This window comes from Cheilinus undulatus, linkage group 9 (assembly GCF_018320785.1).
Source record: "Cheilinus undulatus linkage group 9, ASM1832078v1, whole genome shotgun sequence".
NCBI lineage: Eukaryota > Metazoa > Chordata > Actinopteri > Labriformes > Labridae > Cheilinus > Cheilinus undulatus.
Genome location: NC_054873.1, coordinates 20,500,584 through 20,515,110, shown reverse-complemented (window position 1 = coordinate 20,515,110; position 14,527 = coordinate 20,500,584). Strand labels below are relative to the sequence as shown.

At 42.4% G+C, this 14,527-nt stretch overlaps 1 protein-coding gene across 9 annotated transcripts in view; it reads right to left on the bottom strand.

Annotated features, from left to right (window-relative positions):
- tjp1b (tight junction protein 1b) overlaps positions 1-14,527 on the bottom strand; it is a 49,080-nt gene that overhangs the window by 2,667 nt on the left and 31,886 nt on the right. For 3 of the 9 annotated variants that reach the window (XM_041794948.1, XM_041794949.1, XM_041794953.1), the window contains exons 12-27: positions 13,863-13,971; positions 13,080-13,299; positions 12,660-12,844; positions 12,485-12,580; positions 12,304-12,386; positions 12,009-12,219; positions 11,803-11,903; positions 11,363-11,713; positions 10,839-11,069; positions 8,941-9,795; positions 7,384-7,472; positions 6,789-7,004; positions 6,530-6,666; positions 5,386-5,857; positions 4,631-4,848; positions 4,063-4,206 (exon numbers count right to left, since the gene is read on the bottom strand). In XM_041794948.1, coding sequence (XP_041650882.1) covers positions 4,063-4,206; positions 4,631-4,848; positions 5,386-5,857; positions 6,530-6,666; positions 6,789-7,004; positions 7,384-7,472; positions 8,941-9,795; positions 10,839-11,069; positions 11,363-11,713; positions 11,803-11,903; positions 12,009-12,219; positions 12,304-12,386; positions 12,485-12,580; positions 12,660-12,844; positions 13,080-13,299; positions 13,863-13,971 — 3,718 coding nt within the window. Of the gene's footprint in view, positions 1-4,062; positions 4,207-4,630; positions 4,849-5,367; positions 5,858-6,529; positions 6,667-6,788; positions 7,005-7,383; positions 7,473-8,940; positions 9,796-10,838; positions 11,070-11,362; positions 11,714-11,802; positions 11,904-12,008; positions 12,220-12,303; positions 12,387-12,484; positions 12,581-12,659; positions 12,845-13,079; positions 13,300-13,862; positions 13,972-14,527 lie in introns of those variants that run through there. The other 6 variants (XM_041794952.1, XM_041794958.1, XM_041794956.1 and 3 more) reach the window with 4 other exon arrangements.

Genomic DNA, 14,527 nt, shown 5'->3' with positions numbered 1-14,527 from the left:
GAGAGTGACTGTCAGAAATGCACAGTCTGCGATCCCCTTAATATTACTAGCCTGGTGATGCCAAATCATTTGACTAATGAAGGTAGGGCTGGCTTACAGGCAGGGATAGAGAAAACTCTGCTGCTTCTAGTGGCTTTTGAAATGGAATTAAATGTTAATAATATGAAAAGTAATGTTTTTAAACCTTCAAAGCAAAATTTGAATGCTATAACATATGGTTTTAAAAACTAAAGACATTCTGATATATTTACTAAGCTCCACAGGCATCACAGCACTCATCAGTTATTATAGTACAGGGGCTCTCTCCTTCTCCTAACACTGCAGCAGGTTTATATAAATGGACTGTCTCAAAAATGAAATTAATGATTTTTAATTTGTTAATCAATATCCTGAATTTGTAGACAGTTAAATATTCTTCCTGGTGTAAATCCTAGAAGCTAGTCTTTTCTATCTAAGGTGTGCTTGGTTTCTATCTGAATATTTGTTTATGGGCCTTTTTTGAAATAGGACAGTGGATAGAGACAGAAACTGGGGGAGAGAGAGAGGGAGAGGGAGAGGGAGAAGGAGAGGAATGACATGTGGGAAAGGAGCCAAAGGCTGACTTGAACCCAGGCTGCCTGCTTTGAGGACAAAAACCTCTGCACATGCAGACATAATCAATATGGGCAAAACACTGTGCATGAGTTTTGTTTGAATTACTTAAGACCTGTCTCATACTGATGCCTGTCCCAAATAAAGGAAGGATGACTTTTAGACTGAATTCAATTAAAGTCCTGGGCTAATTATGAAGTTTTACAGTAATAAAAAATAAAGTCATGATGATTACAGAGTGTTAATGTAACAAGCCAAGGTTAAAGCAATCACTTATTCAACACAGTTAGCTGTTTCATGCATTAGTAAACCAGCAGATTACTATAAATCCAGTTGCAAAGTTAAATAAGTAAGTACTCTTCAATTCACCAGCATCAGTAGTAACATAACTATCAGTCAGCATGTCATTTTCACACCTATAATGCTTATTATTCAATTCTACCTTTAGCGAATAAATCAAATTATGATAGCAGTGCAGTGGCATAGGAAGCAAGCAATGGTCAAACTGTTTAATCCATTCATAAAAATAAACTAAGTAATGAATAAAAACAAATTATATACATTTTGGAAAAATATGTTGCCATTTAAAATAAATGATTGAACACACATCAAATGTTGAAGGCTTTAAAGCCTGAAAGTTTTTTAAATTTATATTTTCCAATTTATCTGCAGATATCTGTCCGTCATTTATTCACCTACAGAGGTCAGATGTACTGAGAAATTATACTGACTGTTTAATAAAGTAAAAAAAACATCTCAGGATATCCTGTTTTTAAAAGTATAAACCCATGTATTCCCATGACTACAGTCTACACTTTGCACAACTACTGCTTTTTGTTACCATATATACTTTACAAACAGTCAAACACTCATTTTCTATTATCATTATTTTCAAATTAAAGTTTAAATGCAATTATTACTCTATGTTAAACCCCCATCCCCAAATTATGAGAGAAGGGTCTGGCTGCCTCTTGCAAACAGCTAGTGTGAGCCACTACATCTGTTCTAAAACTTTCAAAATAAAATCAGATTAAATTTTGGGTTAGGTGAGGACAGGAGTTAAGGTAAGGGTTATGATACAACAAGTTAAGTTAAAAACCTGACCTGCACAACCCGTTCACAAAACAGTTAATAAAGCAGAGGAAACAGTCTTCTCATAGGAAAAAAGCTTATCCTCCATGAAAACATTCTAATGCAGCAAACGTAGATAAAGGAGCTAAGGCTAACAAAGCTACTAGGCATATCTACAGGTACATCTCAAAAAATTAAAACATCATGAAAAACTTCAATAGTTTTTGTTGCTCATTTCAGAAAGTGAAACCCATATATTATATAGACTCATTACACATAGAATGAAATATTTCAAGCCTTGATTTCTTGAAATGTTGATGATTATGGCTTACAGATAATGAAAACCCAAAATTCAGTGTCTCAGAAAATTAGAATATTACACAAGATCAATAAAAAAAGGATATTTTAAACAGAAATGTCAGGCTTCTGAAAAGTATGTTCATTTCTATGCACTCAATACTTGGTTGGGCCTGCTTTTGCATGAATTACTGCATCAATGCAGCGTGGCATGGAGGCGATCAGCCTGTGGCACTGCTCAGGTGTAATGGAAGCCCAGGTTGCTTTGATAGCGGCCTTCAGGTCATCTGCATTGTTGGGTCTGGTGTCCCTCATCTTCCTCTTGACAATACTCCATAGATTCTCTATGGGGTTCAGGTCAGAATCAAGCACAGTAACACCATGGTCATTGAACCAGCTTTTGGTACCTTTGGCTGTGTGGGCAGGTGCCAAGTCCTACTGGAAAATGAAATCAGCATCTCCATAAAGCTTGTCAGCAGAAGGAAGCATTAAGTGCTCTAAAATGTCCTGGTAGATGGCTGCAATGACTGTGGACTTCAGAAAACACAGTGGACCAACACCAGCAGATGCCATGGCAGCCCAAATGATCACTGACTGTGGAAACTTCACACTTGACTTCAAGCAGCGTGGATTCTGTGCCTCTCCACTCTTCCTCCAGACTCTGGGACCTTGATTACCAAATGACATGCAAAATGTACTTTCATCTGAAAAGAGGACCTTGGACCACTGAGCAACGGTCCAATTCTTTTTCTCCACAGCCCAGGTAACACGCTTCTGACATTGTCTCTGGTTCAGGAGTGGCTTGACAAGAGGAATGCCACATTAGTAGCCCATGTCTAGGATTCGTCTGTGCGTAGTGGCTCTTGATGCGCTGACTCCAGCCTCAGTCCACTCCTTGTGAAGCTCCCCCAAATTCTTGAATGGATTTTTCTTGACAATCCTCTCAAGGCTGCGGTTATCCCTTATGCTGATGCACATTTTCCTACCACACTTTTTCCTTCCACTCAACCTTCTATGAATATGCTTGGATACAGCACTCTGTGAACAACCAGCTTCTTTAGCAATGACCTTCTGTGGCTTACTCTCCCTGTGGAGGGTGTCAGTGACTGTCTTCTGGACATCTGTCAAGTCTGCAGTCTTTCCCATGATTGTGTAGCCTACTGACCCATACTGAGAGACCATTTAAAGGCTCAGGAAACCTTTGCAGGTGTTTGGAGTTCATTAGCTGATTAGAGTGTGACACCATGACTTTCAAATATTGAACTTTTTCACAGTATTCTAATTTTCTGAGACACTGAATTTTGGGTTTTTATTATCTGTAAGCCATAATCATCAACATTTCAAGAAATAAAGGCATGAAATATTGCACTCTATGTGTAATGACTTTATATAATATATGGGTTTCACTTTCTGAAATGAGTGACCAAAAATATTGAACTTTTTTGTGATATACTAATTTTTTGAGATGTACCTGTACTAAGATACAAAGCTAATGTTAGCTATGTAGCTACATTATCCATATAGCTTGTGTTGCTTGAGCCATGTTTGCTAAAGCTCATGTTGCTAAAGCTAATGTAGCTACATTGACTTGCATAGTAATGTCCACTACATAGCTTTTACCCCTGGGCTAGACCACTGATCTTTTCCTCTATTTTGTATATGAAATGTTTCTTAGTCTGTAATGTTTGCAAAGTAATCTTAACATTCTGTACAGTTATTCTGCATTTTACTTAATTTTCTATCAAATCATACCATGCCTCTTGATTTGACTTGACAGCATGTCTTCAATTGTCCTTTAGAGTTCAATTTCCTCTGTTGTTAAAAAGCTGCATTTATCTTGTACTATTTTACAATCTCAAGAAAAAAAGCAGCAACAATTGGAGGAGGAGCAGTTGAAAGAAAGTTGCCAGTTTTACAAAAAAAAAAAAAAAAAGCTGTGCAACTTAAATTAAGCATGAGGTTCAGCAGCACATGCATGAAAAAGAAACAAGCGGAATATGGGAAAACAAATGTGCTGATTCAGATGATCGAAACATTAAAATCTCTCCTCTCTAATCATCAAAAGCCCCACAGACCCCAAAGGACAGAGAGAGGACAGCGTACCCGACGAGGAGTCGGAGGATTTTAGAGCAAAAGACCAACCATCAGGGGTCATAGACGCACAGTGAGGTAAGCGTAGCTCCACCGGCTTCAGGAACTTGAGTCCGTGCGGGCCACACATCACCAGCGGACTTAGCAGCGTTTCTCCTGTACAGACGCAAAACAAGATTTGAATTCCACAAAATTAAGGATCCAGGGATCAATCAGCACAGATGATTATCCATCATCCAATAAGGGGGAGTGAGATCATTTCTAAGATGTGATTGCTGCCTCGCCTGGATTCTGTTTTTAGATCTTCTTGTTCTCTCACTCAGCAGCTTTAATGTGCACTTTTCAGACTTCTTGTCACAGGTACATTTTACCACAAACAAAAGGTACAACCTGTCACTTTAAGACAATTTATGGCATTTAATCTACAGCAATCTAATAAATTCACAGTTGAAACTTGATATAACCACTTTAGAAAAAAAACTGTGGATATGTTTATCTAAAGTCAACAACACGGTTTTACAGACTAGTTTTCTTTCTTTAAGGTATTACAGGTACTGTATAAAGAGAGTCAGAGACAGACCTTTCTCCTTGTCGAGGGGGGGCAGGATGCTGTTGTCCCGGCACACCTTGAAGTAAATCTCCTGTTCCACGCTCTCCGGGATGGCACCCTGGGGGATGATGATGCTGACGCCTGTCTCGATGGAGCTCAGGACGCCTCCATTACAGTTGAAGATCCCTCGGGCAGTGGCCACCACGGTGTGTCCTTCATCCTCGTCGTCGTCGTCCAGTGTACTGGGGCTGAGGGGTGGAGGGAAGCATCATCAGTCATCAGGTAACAGAGACTCAGCGGAGAATAAAACAGCAGAGGACGTGAGAATAACACACCAGTGGACAAACAAGTCTGTGTGTTTTTTTCTCAGTATTATCTTAGTATATATGATACAGGAAATACTGAAGTAATACCTATTTCAATGATATGATGGCAGCAAAGTAACAGGCAATGAAAAGTACAAAATTTCTAGTTTTTATTTACTCAAAACTGCAAGTAAACCCCTGCACTACAGGCATTGGTATTGGTGCTGATACCATGCCTATACTCTTATTCTTGATACTGTACTCAATAAAATTTTACAGCATATGAGAGAAGGGCAGAAATATCACCTCAAGTTAAAATGGACCTCTCTTTCTCTTTCTTGAAGCAGCTTCAGGTTAAAATGATGACAAAAGATCTTTGGGTTTTCAATGCAACCGATCATTAAAATACTTCTTATATCTATGAGCTGAAGTATTTACAGCTTTGCCAACCTTAGTATTTACCTGCCGAGAGAGTCTCACCTCACAGGGATGGCCTTGGGGATGGCGTTGATGTTATTGTGCTGGTATTTGGGCCTGTTGTCCATGGTGCGCGTGAAGGTGTCCAGGCCGCTGTCATGATCGAGGGGCTGGGGTGACAGCTGAGGCTTCCCTCCGCTGTTGCTCACCACGCTGGGCTTCCCGAGGAGGTCGCTCTTGACCTGTGTGTCGTTGGGCAGCAGGTTGTGGTTGAACTTCGGGCTCTCAAACTTGCGCTCAAAAGGCCGGGCTGAGCTGGTGTACGGCTTAGGAACGTAGCGGTTGTAGCTGGTAGGAGCGGGAGCGCCCAGCGTCTTTGGCGGTGCTGTATCAGTACCGTTGACTGGGGGTTTGTCTAGAGGCCCCCTAGGGGGAAGGTAGCCTCCTGGTGTGGGTTCATCCCTGCTGGGCGGCCTGAGAGCAGCCAGCTCAGGTTTGGGGTTAGGCGAGGTCAGCGGCTCAGGTATGGAGTTCACTGGAAACAGAAGGAGATGGAGACAATAACTTAAAGTAAGAAACTAGAGCTGATACCAATACCAATGTTTTCTTAATACTTCTTTTGGTGCAACACTTCTACTGTGCCAACATTTCTCTCACATTTGATCATGAAATCAGATCAGTTTGTCCAACAAGTCACCTTGTCTGACCTGTAAAATTCTCTTCTTTGATATAACAGATGACAGCATGAAATTGACTGGACACAACAGATAATCACTGGTAACTGATATCTGTTTATGACATAATTTGGCCAATGGGTGATGTCTGTCAGCAGGGCGGATACTGGTTGATGCCCATGTTAAACCAATGCATCTCTGGATTCTACGCGTAAGTTTTTGCCCTGTTAAAAAAAATGGAACACTGCAGAAGAAAAATGCCACTAGAAACAGACTAATTAAAGAGATCCATGCTTTTTCATGCATGTGCTGCAATCAGGCTTGAGAGCCCTCATTATAACAGATTGACAGATTTATGAAAAACAAACTTAATCATTTTGATGAATGTTTGCAGATTAGTTTATATTTCACTTATTATTTACCAAAAAAATACTCCTTTGCGCAGTAACAGAATTTATGCATCATTGTTTATGTTTACAGCTCTACATGTTCATGATGAAGATAAAGAGTACAGGTGGAGTGTGATTTCTCACCATCACCAGGGCTGAGCTTGGGCAGTGTGTTCGGTGGGATTGCTGACACAGGCGGACCGTACTGTGATGACGGGCTGATTTGGGGCAGAGGTTCATATCTCTTCTCTACTGGGCTCACCTTCTCTACAGACTCAACCCTGCAGCAGGTAAACAAACAACACACTTAATCAAATCCATTAGGATTCTTGAGCTGAAGTGGCTAAAGAGGAATGTTGTACTCCAGCCAATGCTGCTGGCAGGAGGTGTATTGTTGCTGTACCTGTTGTATGGGTAGGACAGCTGAGCTGGTTTGGGCAGATCATGGAAGCGGTTGATGCCAGGTGGCGGTTGGCCCATTGCCTTGCTGTCGAAGCTGCGGCGATCAAAGTAAGACAACTGCTTTCTGTAGTACTCCTCATCCTCATCAGGGTCATAGTGGTTGGTACGCGCTAAATCATCCAGAGGTTTAGGATGGGGCTTCTGAGGCTCTGGAGCTCTGCAGAGAAGGAAAAAGCCAAATGTAAAGAAGAGACAGGCTGCAGGACTTATCTAGAGCATGCTGGACAATATTCTGATAAAATTTGATATCTTTTTTTATACTCTGAATGAAATTTAAGAATGTTTAGAAACTATCTGAATGAGAACCATAACCATTCTGCAGTGAACTGTGTAATGATCCTGCTCCTTTGCAGAGTGGATATCTGTCAGAAAAAATCGACTTCTGCAAGTGTTCTGTGCCTTTGTTCCAAGCTTGCAACAAATCGACTTGTGTCCACTAGGTGGAGCTCCAACAACAATAAAGTGATTCAAGGATCTTTGCAAGGATCTCTGAGTTTTCCTCAGCAGCCGGTGTCGCTGTGACGTGGACTACATACCTATAGGTCTTCTCCTGCTCCAGGTTGCTGAGGGAGTTGGCTTTGAGGACTGGACCAGGTGCACTCACAGGTTTAGGAACATCGGCAGGCTGAAAAGCACAGAGAGAGAGCGCCCGTGTTTGGTGGTTTTTGCTTCTGATCCAGATTTTGCTTCACATGAATGGATTGCATGCACACAGATCTCTATTAACATGCAACACAGCTCACAAGACAAACCAAAAAAAAACAAACAAAACAAAAAGGTTTGTAGTTTCAAGTTTTGCAGATCTACAGCTTCTTCATAAAATACTACTGTGTTCTGGGAAAACCTATTTTTACCTTTTAGATGCTTTGCTGTTTATCAAGTGATATTAGCTTTTCATAGTACAACAATAGTTCGCCATATAATATAATATACCCTCTATAATATCACGATGCAGCAATTCTGAAAGATATTGCAGGACAATTACATAATAATAAATTATGAAATCTTATTGACCTGAGAACATAAAATGCTTCTACAAAGGTCAAGTGCAGGACTAATGTATTCCTTTAACTGCAGTTTCATATCATGCTTATCCATTTTGTCTTTTCACTGCTGTCCCCTTCATCTTTGGCCTGTTAACTTTTGTTACATTACCCTCATTCATGTCATAAGTGCCAAGTGGCAATTTTAAATCAAAACATCAACATTTGGCACCAGCATCTGGTAGAGGTGTAACGATTCATCAATGTATATCGATATATCAATCGATTGATAAATGTTACAATCAGATCGATTTAAAGTCAAAACCTCGATCTAAATCAATGCTTCAAGCTATTCTTTTTTTTTTCTTTTTCTTTTTTTTTTTAAATTCCCCCCGAACGTCTGTTGACAGTTCTGGCTGTGACGCTACTGCAGGAAGGATCTCTCCCCTTAGTTTGCCGACTACATCTACGTCTTTATCTGTATATAACCGCTGTATTAGATCGTTCACGGATAACAACACCACTTGTTATGGCTGAGGTAGCACGAGTGCTGTCCGCAGCAGACCACAGATATACAAAAAGGGAAAAGTCAGCTGCCGCATGTCTCCTTTGATACAATTATTTTACATTGCCGTCTCACGTTAGATTTATAATAAATATATAAGCTGTGCAAACTTAACATGGTTCAAGCAGGACAGCTGTTCTCTGTATACCCCCATCCTCTCGCTCTTGTTATAAAGCTGCACATCACAGGAGCATCGTTTATAACAAAACTTTGCTCTAGTATTCTGTCTAACCTTTCGATTTATTAAAATCAAGGTTACAATAAATAAAAATTGATAAAGAATCATTATATAACATCATACGCAACATAATACATTACAATACTCATACTTTACAAAAAAAACTTTCTTTGTTCATTAGACAATAAAAGAACATTCACTTTATTTTTATATTTTATAACTTGTTCATCTGAAGTTTTAAATGTAGAGTTACAGGACATTACATCACTATCTTGAGGTCCTTCTACAGTCCAGTATGCTTAATGAATAAATTACAAACTCTTTGTCCCTTTGAAATGTAAACTGAACACCTCTGTGAGGAACTCACCCTGAGAGCTGACGACTCTCCCTCTTTAGCCCGGTCCATAGAAACAGACCGTTTATTCTCAAACATCTTGACTCTGTTGAGCACTGACTGCGGTTTCATGGCTGGGTCCTCATCCAGCTCTTCCCGGGGTGGAGGAGGGAAGTGTTTAGAGCCCGGAGTGGTGGCTGGCTCACCTGGTGAGGGGAGGGGCTCTGGCTTAGGAGGGGGAATCGTGGGTTCAGAGTTTATCTCGTGCATCCCTGGCTTGTAGCCCCGGTTTGGCGGCCCGGGCATGTAGGTGGGCCTGAGACCGGCATCTCCGTAAAACTGCTTTGGAGGCTCAGGCGAGCGAGGGGAATTAATGGGGAAGCCGTGAGGTTCTGCCTCATATGGAGAGCGAGCGTCGTAGCCAGCTGGTGGGGGCGGGGGTGGGGGCTCATCGTAACGAATGGGCCCAGGTTTACTGTGGCGTGGTCTGCCGTCATAGCCCACCGGCGGGGCCTCATCATAGCGTGGCTGAGGAGGACTGTAGTCCCTCCCTGGTCTGTCCTCGTAAGGGGAGCGGGGGTTGTAGCCCATAGGTTGCTGGTGGCCCTGTTGGTAGCCTGCGGGCTGGGAGGACGAGGTTTGCTGGTCGTAGGGGGGCCACTGTTCACTGTAATGAGGCACACGGTTGTCGTAGTGCAGGTGAGAGTCAGTGTTGTGAGGCTTTGGTTCTGTGTAGCCGCCTCCATCGTATCCGTAAGGCGGGTGGTCGTATTCGCGGTATGGCTGTTTGTCCTGGTACGGCGGCTGGTGAGTGTAGCTCATAGACTGCTTCAGGCCGTGGTTGATTCGTACAGGGTCCTCCATATTATACAGATCTTTCTTGTACATCTGTGAAGAAACATCAGCATATGAATACGTCTATTTTAACCTGAACATTTTAACTTTTTACCACCACCAGTTTGAAAAGAGCAGTCAATAAAAATGCTTTCAAAACACTCGGTTTAGAGAAATTATGATTAAATCCAATTCTGGGAAATAAACGGAAACCTCATGGAACTAAACATGTATAACAATAACCAAATAATTTAAAATAATCCTTCAACCATTTAAACAGACATCTATTCAAAGTGCAATTACACAAGCAAACCCTTGTCCATTATTCAAAAACAGTTCTGAATGCCTGTTTGACACGATGCCTTTCAAGAATGATCATTAAAAAAATGGAGTTTACAAATAAAAATGTTATTAATGTTGATTTAAGAAGTAATTTGCACATTTCTGAAAGGCGTCATTTCAAACATATGATGTGTAGCCTGTAGACAGCAAATCTAGAGTTAATCCCATGGGAAAAGGTTGATTTGTTGGCATCTACTCAGGACAGAAGTGCTAAACAGAAGACACAATGCAGTGTGCTGGTAAGTACATTATTTTTCCATAAAAAGATTTGCTTGATCGTTACAAAGAATACTGTCTGCAGGTTAGCTTTCATCATGCAACCAACATTCAGTTTGCATCTAATGCAACGTCAAACTACTGGCACTACAACAGACGACACATCTACCACTATGATGCCACTGTCAGTGCTACTATCAAGTATCTACAGAAGAGTTGAAGCTGAAAGGAACCCAAAAACATTAGGAGCCATGCAAAGGAAGTAAAGGCAACAGTTAGGGCTGGTTGTGGATGTCTTCACCCACTTCAAAGACTCAGATGTACCAGTCCTTCTGGTCTCCCAGCCCACTGTGGTGCATGTGGACGAGTCTGTCGCACATTTTCTCTGGGAGCCAGAGGCACACAGTGGGCTCAGTGAGTCACACAGTGTGGGCATGTCATGCAGAGAGCGAGTGGAAAGCATGTGCGAGAAGACAGGCAGTTAAAACAGCAGGCTGGGGCCCAGGCCCGGTCCGAGTGGCTGGTGAAACAGCGGGTACCTTTGGTTCTGGACCGGGCGGTCCAGACGGGTGGGGTTCGTGTGGTGGTGGTGGGGGCTGAATTAGCTCAGGGGCAGGGCTGGGGCTGCTAAGTGAGTCAGCCTGAGGAGCTGCGGCTGCAGCAGGCGGCTCCTCTAGGTGCATACCCTCAAGCTGTACAGGCTGCTCAACAGCAGGGGGCGCTACCACCGGCGGAGGCAAGGAGGGCAAGGGCAGAGCAGCCTCATCTTGCTGTGAAGTATTGTTAAGAGACATTTATGACACAGCCTGCCAAGGGCACAAAAAGTACAGCTCACCCCAACACCAAGGTCTCCTTCCTTACACTGAATCACTTTTACACCAGCCAGAGAATCAATCACAGAAATGTGATCAGAATAAATAATACCAGTAGCTTCTAAACATGTTTATCACTTAGCAACAGACATTAAAATTGAACAAAGAGACAACAGTAAACATAAAAGCTATTCTCCTGCTCAACAAACATCCATCAGTGATGACCAATAGGAACTAAACATGAACTTTACCTGTTGTGGAGCAGCCATCTTGAAAGCAGCGGGATCTATGCGACTTGCTGGGTCAGGCTGCACAGGATGCTGGTAACCAGGGTAACCGGGGGTGTCCTGAATTACAGGTGGGTCTTCTCGCACAGGCTCTGAAGAGCGAGTGATGGCGGGCTCTGTGGGTAGACCCACCTCATCGTTCAAAGTCTCATCCAGCTCCTGGTCTGTGTATGCGCCACCTTCTGTGTCTGTGTCCTCGTAGTCCGAAGTGTGGCGGCTGTCCGTGCTGTACATGGAGTATTCACTTCCTGGTGCTGACAGATAGGACAGGCGGTCATCGTGGATGTCCAAATCATCCTCTGTAGTGCCATCCGCCTGTAGAAAAGAAAAATTATCATCACGCATGCTGCTCAGTCGAACAAACAGGATACAAAATTTCGCCCAGTGAAATGGAAGTGTCTCACCTTCCCCTCTGACACCCACACCAGCTGATTCTGCTGCTGCTGTATCGTTTCTTTCAGAGCCCCGTACCAGCCGTCATTCATATTATTTAAGTTAATAGTTGCTGGAAGAGAATAAATACTTATGATCACTTCTTCAAGAATGAACAATTAAAAGAGAAAATTGATAGTTTTAATTTATTGTGATTTAACCCTCTCTGCCTACTCACTGGTGAACAGGTGGTGATTATTCTTCCTCAGTTTGATTGCTCTTTCATAGAGCTTCCTGGCACTTTTCCTAGACTCTGGACACAGTCTGGTCCTCATGTTCTTCACACCCTGCTTATTATCGGGATTTAGGAAGACTACAATAGGGTACCACTGAGCGTAGTTCAGCCTGTCCACAGCGTTTGGGGTGATGTCCAGCACAGCATGTTTGTCCTTCATGGAATAAAGACAGGAAATGGTTGAAACGTATCTGAAATATAATATTATAGTGTATAAGATAACAGGAGGCATGCTCACTCTGTCAATGATTTGTTTGATGGTGTGAAGACGAATGATTCCTGAACTCCGCTGGTCTGTTCCTGCATCTCTTGGTTCGCTTTCTGCAACAAATCAAAGTTAAAAGATTTACTAGTAAAAAAAAAAAAAAAAATATCATGTTGTCTTTATTCTTTGTGCACTCTCATGCATATGAACATACTTGCAAGCTCAAAGAGTTCTGGTTCTTCTCTGGAGAGTTTTTCTCGAGCTACATCAGCAATTGGTCCAAATATCACCACAGGTCTCAGGAAACCAGCTGAACAAGACAATAAAATATTTACATCTTAAGCACACAGCTTTCATCTCTCAGAGAAGCAGACTGTCAGATTCCTTACCTTCCCTCAGTACGACCCTCTCATAAGCAGGGAATTTTGTTTGGACTGGTTGTGAAGACAGGTCCTCTCTGCTCTTCCTCAGGTTCCTCTTTGAGCTTCGAAGACCACGAAACCTCCAAAAGTCAGCCCTGTCGCCCCCTGCTGTTTTAGGAAGAGTGTACTGCACGCTGGAGAGCTGCTCAGCTCTGTTGAAGAAAGGCAGAAGGACAGGGACAGTCTTAATGTCACACCAGCTAATGGATGTGTCAGAGACTTGGCACGGCTGATCAAAACACTGCCAGTACCTAAGGACATTACATGGGAATGAACATGACAACAAGTTTAACGACCATGCTGGCCTGTCTTCTGGTGTTCTAATTCATTAATTATTAACCCACAATGATAGATTCAGCAGACACGTGTCTATGGAGATGCGGTCACCTGTTTTTGTTGGGGATGATGCCTCTCTCAACCTCTTGGTGGTTCTTGCCGATACGAATGGCCAGCCAGGAGCCCAGTTTGCCGTTGTACAGTGTGTCTACCACACGGAAGACCTCGCCCTTGTTAAAGCTTAACCCATACGGAGATTCCTTCTCATACTCAAAGTGTGTCCGAATGTAGAAGGAATCCCCAACGTCTGACTCCACGATCCGCCGATACACTGAGAAGGGAAGATCAGTGAGTCAGAGACACAAGGACATTTCCTCTAATACAATTTGATCTCCTTTTTCAACTCCTTATCCCCAATTTCCACACAGTCTGTCAGATCAGTGTTCTGTCAGCACCGCCCCCTTGAAGTTGCAGAAACCCAAAGATTGACTAGAAAGGGGGCAAATCCCTCCCTTTCTTGTAAATTTTTCCACACCACATGCCATGAATCATCTCTGGTGTGTGCCACCAGTGGCACTTTGCTCGAGAAACGTGACGAGTCTATGATCAGTGAAGCCTGCTGAAAGCGTCAATCTGCACAGGGCAGATTGACCCAAACAGGAAGACAAACATGAAAATGCACATAGCACAGGGGTCAATTTCAAAATAAGAAACAAGGCACAGACTGCAGGTAGTTAATATCACTCTATCAACATTATGCCAAACAGCAAATCAACCCTGAACGGAAAAGAAGCCAGTGTTGGCATGTGCTGTTGGTCAGAAGAAAACTGTAGTGAGGACAGAACTCTTCAGATACAGACCTTGTGGAAATTGTGGGTTACACACTTCACTTACCATCTTTCTTCTTCTGAGCTAAAATCGTTACTTCTTCACCCTTAGGAAGGTCCAGAAGGAACAGCACCGCCTCCTCTCGGATGATGTTTGCAAAATCGACATTATTTACCTGAAATGTGGGAACACAGAGCTTTATTCCTAATTGACACTCTTACCTTAAACCTCTAACAAAAAGTTGAGTTTTATTGTTGAGAGTGTGCAACAGAAAGTATTCATCTCTATTTAGAAAGAGGTTTACATAACTCTTCCTGTTCTCAGTATTGCCTGGGTAACTGCAGGTTTAACAGCACTGCAAGAACTCAAGCTTATTCCTCATTATTCCTGGAGGAAGGAGGAGGTGGAGGTACAAACAGAGAGATATATGGCTTTGAGGAAATGGGACAAACACAGCAAGAGGAAACTGTGTTTTTTTGAGTGTGCGCTCCCTTGGGGCCATTGCTAAGAGACGAGCCTGGAGGTACAAGAATTCTGAAGCTGGCAGTGTGTAAAATCATGAATAAAAAAGAGGGAAAGCTTGAGGATGCATTCCCCCATAAAACATGTCTTTCTGCAGACACTATCAGGTACCCATTGTTAAAGCAACATAAAGAAAGCCCTATTCTTTTATAGCATTAAACATACGCTTTAAGATTTTTTACAATCTTATTTTAACAACTTCTCCCTTG